The sequence below is a fragment of the Myzus persicae genome, unplaced genomic scaffold (genome assembly GCF_001856785.1).
Source record: "Myzus persicae strain clone G006 unplaced genomic scaffold, MPER_G0061.0, whole genome shotgun sequence".
Lineage (NCBI taxonomy): Eukaryota > Metazoa > Arthropoda > Insecta > Hemiptera > Aphididae > Myzus > Myzus persicae.
In genome coordinates this window covers 1-3,310 of record NW_019102154.1, presented here as the reverse complement: position 1 = coordinate 3,310, position 3,310 = coordinate 1, and the positions used below count along the sequence as shown (strand labels likewise).

Sequence of the window (3,310 nt, the reverse complement as noted above, 5' to 3'; positions counted from 1 at the left end):
TCTTAGTTACCTGTGGTTTCCATTGATCGACCACAGCCAACATTTTTGGATCTACATCGGCATTGGTTAAAGTTATAATGTATAACTGTATTTTTTTTAAAGTTTAAAATCCCTCGTGAAACCTTTAATTTCAAAAAAAAAAAAAAAACAGAATACTAACCTTGTTTTATTTCATGATTTAATAACGTTGGCGAACCATCGATATTAACTATGTCACCGTTAGAGTCAAATTTTAAAACAACTTTGCCCACGTATTTGGTATTTGCGTATGCCTGTAATATTGGCACGGCCTTATTTTTAACATTCGTCACGTATAGTGGATACGGTCCATATGGTTTTTCAATACTGGGTGGAGTGTCTATAACAGAAGTTTTTGATATGTAATTTTTGGATATGTAGTTTTGTTACGAACTGCACACATTATTTTCATTTGCATTTATAGATGATGTAATACCTATAGTCTATACACGTTTGACTTGTAGTATTCTATTCGTTTACTAAAAATGCTTACCCGAATACAAAAATGTATGTGAATGTCCCCCGATAATTATATCGATGTCTTCTACTTCCTTGGCAATTACTTTATCTTTTTCGATGCCACTATGGCTAAGGCAAATAATTATATGAACATCGTTTTCGAGTAACTTTTTAGTTTCTTTCTTCAAAGACTCTACTTCATCGAAAAATTCAACGCCTCCGGAATTGGATATGGTCTTAAACATGTTTTAAATTATATTATGAAAATAATAATTCATCAGTCTTGGTTATCGCTTATAGAATTATAGAATTATACTTATATTTAGAGGGTTTTGTACATATAGCGATTAGAGATTAATAGTAGAATGAAACATGCATATTGTAGTATTATTATTATGGCGAAGACGTAAATTCATATAGTAACAGATTAGTGTGATTATTTTATTCGAAGCCAAAATTTTCCAATTAGCTTGGCTATCTGCTTTCGATATATTAATATCGTAGGTATCTATATGAGCATACAACATATTAAGTATTATGATAATCCCGTATTGTATATTATTTTGTTATTTAACATTTCATTGTGTATATAAAATATTATTTTTATATATTTAATATGAAATTATTACAATATTTTATAATATATTACACATAATATTATGTTTTAATAATCGGTGATACTAGCACTGTAAAAGGAATTGTGAGGGCGAAGTGATCGGTTTTGTAGAGGGTACTTTATAAGTTAAAATATAAATCAATACTAATAAGAGTGAAAATGAAAAATAGTATAAGTGCCCTAAAATATGGTAAGAATTTTAAAGCCATTTCATCCGTCGCCATATTAAGACGACGCAGTATACTGTCCAATGTCTACATCAGTGGTTTTAAAACAGAGTATTTACTAAGTGTGCCGCGGTTTTTCCATAAATTATCGATTGCATTGCATTTTTCATCTAAAAAATGGTCAATACGCTGAGAAAATTTTTTGAAGTATACGGTGTGCCGTGTATAATAAAAGTTTGAAAACCACTGGTTTACATAGTAGACGGGGACACTAATCTACTAATTATTTCTGTACAGACTTTAAAGTGTATTATATGTAATAATATATATTGTGAGATTGCTGAGGCAGAGGTCTCGTAGCCAGGAGTCACATTTAGTTAATACGTAGAAAAAATTCATGGCACAAATTCATATGGTATTTTTGTATAGACATAAATAATGTTCTCAAACGCAAAGGGGTTGAGTCCAAAAGGTTTAAATAGCAAAATTACAGAGGGGGCTCCATCCTACACCCCATCTATTCTCAAACAATTTTATCTGTGACACGAAATTCAAAACAGTATCAATTTAATGGTAGATTTGGTTATAATCTATTTTCAATGAAAAAAAATAATAATTTTGAAGAATAAAACTGAAAAGGTGACGAGCGATAACGGCCAAAATGTGTCGCCCAAGTTTCAGCACTCTTTGCCACCGAGACAATTTAATGACTGGTATACTTTCTGATGTTGCCATTTTTAATTTCGAATTATATTATATGCAAAAAATATTCATTTAAATAATTTTAAAAATTCAAAATATGGTACGAATTAAAAATTTCAGAGAAAATTATTGTTGTATAATTTATATCCAATATCCAAATTATAAAAATAAATAGTACCTTATAAAAGTACCATGTGACACGACTATAGCCAATAGGTGATCGAACACTACATAAACTGAATCACTTCTATAATAGATTTGAAATTGTTACTTAATATTAATCTTAATTATCTTATATTTTTCTTCAATGATTTCTCCAAATTTTGACCAACACCATGTGACTGGAGTGGCATACATTTTCAAGGAACTTCTTGTAAAATTAATTCATTTTGAACAAGATATGCGTGTTGTGTTGTCTGGGATGTGCGAATAAATCACGTGAATAAATCGCTTGATTTTTTTATCGGCATCTATTTCTATTCTCTTAAGTAGGGCTTATAGAAATGTTGAGTGAGAGCTAAGTCCTTTTAAGCCTCATGTTTTCTTATTTACGTCTATGGTACTTATATAGAGTGACTTTATTTGACACAGAAATATACATCACTGAACAACGATTAATTGGTATATACTATAATTATATACCTAATTAATTTCTATTGGAAACACTCGTTAATCATATTATATAACTTTATAAGTATAAAATAATTACCGGAGTATCTGTTGTCAAACATCCTACGATGCCCACTTTTGTATTATTTACGGTGAATATTATTGACGGTAATACAAAATTATTAAGTTCTGGTTCCGCCGCCATATTCAAGTTGGATACTACTGTGGGTATGTCTTGAATTCCGTTCAAGTACGACAAAAGAGCGCTAATGCCGTGGTCGAACTCATGATTCCCCAAAGTCTGTAACAATAGCAATACAAATAACAATATACGTTTTTATACCTACCATAACTATTATACCTATTCTAACTATTAACATGCCTATTTGACACGATGCAGGTTAATAGATAATAAACATTGACTTAATTGTACTATACAACATTTTACACTTATTATGTCTTATACGATATACTGGGGGTGGCACGATCAATCGCCATCTACTGGCCGATCTTGGTCAATTTCAAAGTCAATCACCTTTGTCAGATCTTATTGTTAGTAGACACAGTTACATATACATATTTCGGATTACCCCGTTCATGCAAAATTGCATTTAGGCTCTGGACCCTCCCCCCAAAAGACATCCGTTATGGAACCAATATTATGATATTGCTAGGTAATCACATAAAACATATAGGTATTTTTGATGATATGACGGTATTTGGACAGTTTGTCAAATGC

General features: G+C 30.8%; 1 protein-coding gene across 1 annotated transcript; it reads right to left on the bottom strand.

Annotated features, from left to right (window-relative positions):
• Positions 1-4: 4 nt before the first annotated feature.
• Positions 5-2,889, bottom strand: LOC111031401 (5'-nucleotidase-like; the record flags this gene model as incomplete). The annotated part of the gene is made up of 4 exons (XM_022311316.1): positions 2,672-2,889; positions 512-713; positions 161-358; positions 5-51 (listed from the first exon to the last, which is right to left on the bottom strand). Coding segments are annotated over exons 1-4 (552 nt in total), but the record flags the coding sequence as incomplete, so codon positions are not given.
• Positions 2,890-3,310: the final 421 nt, after the last annotated feature.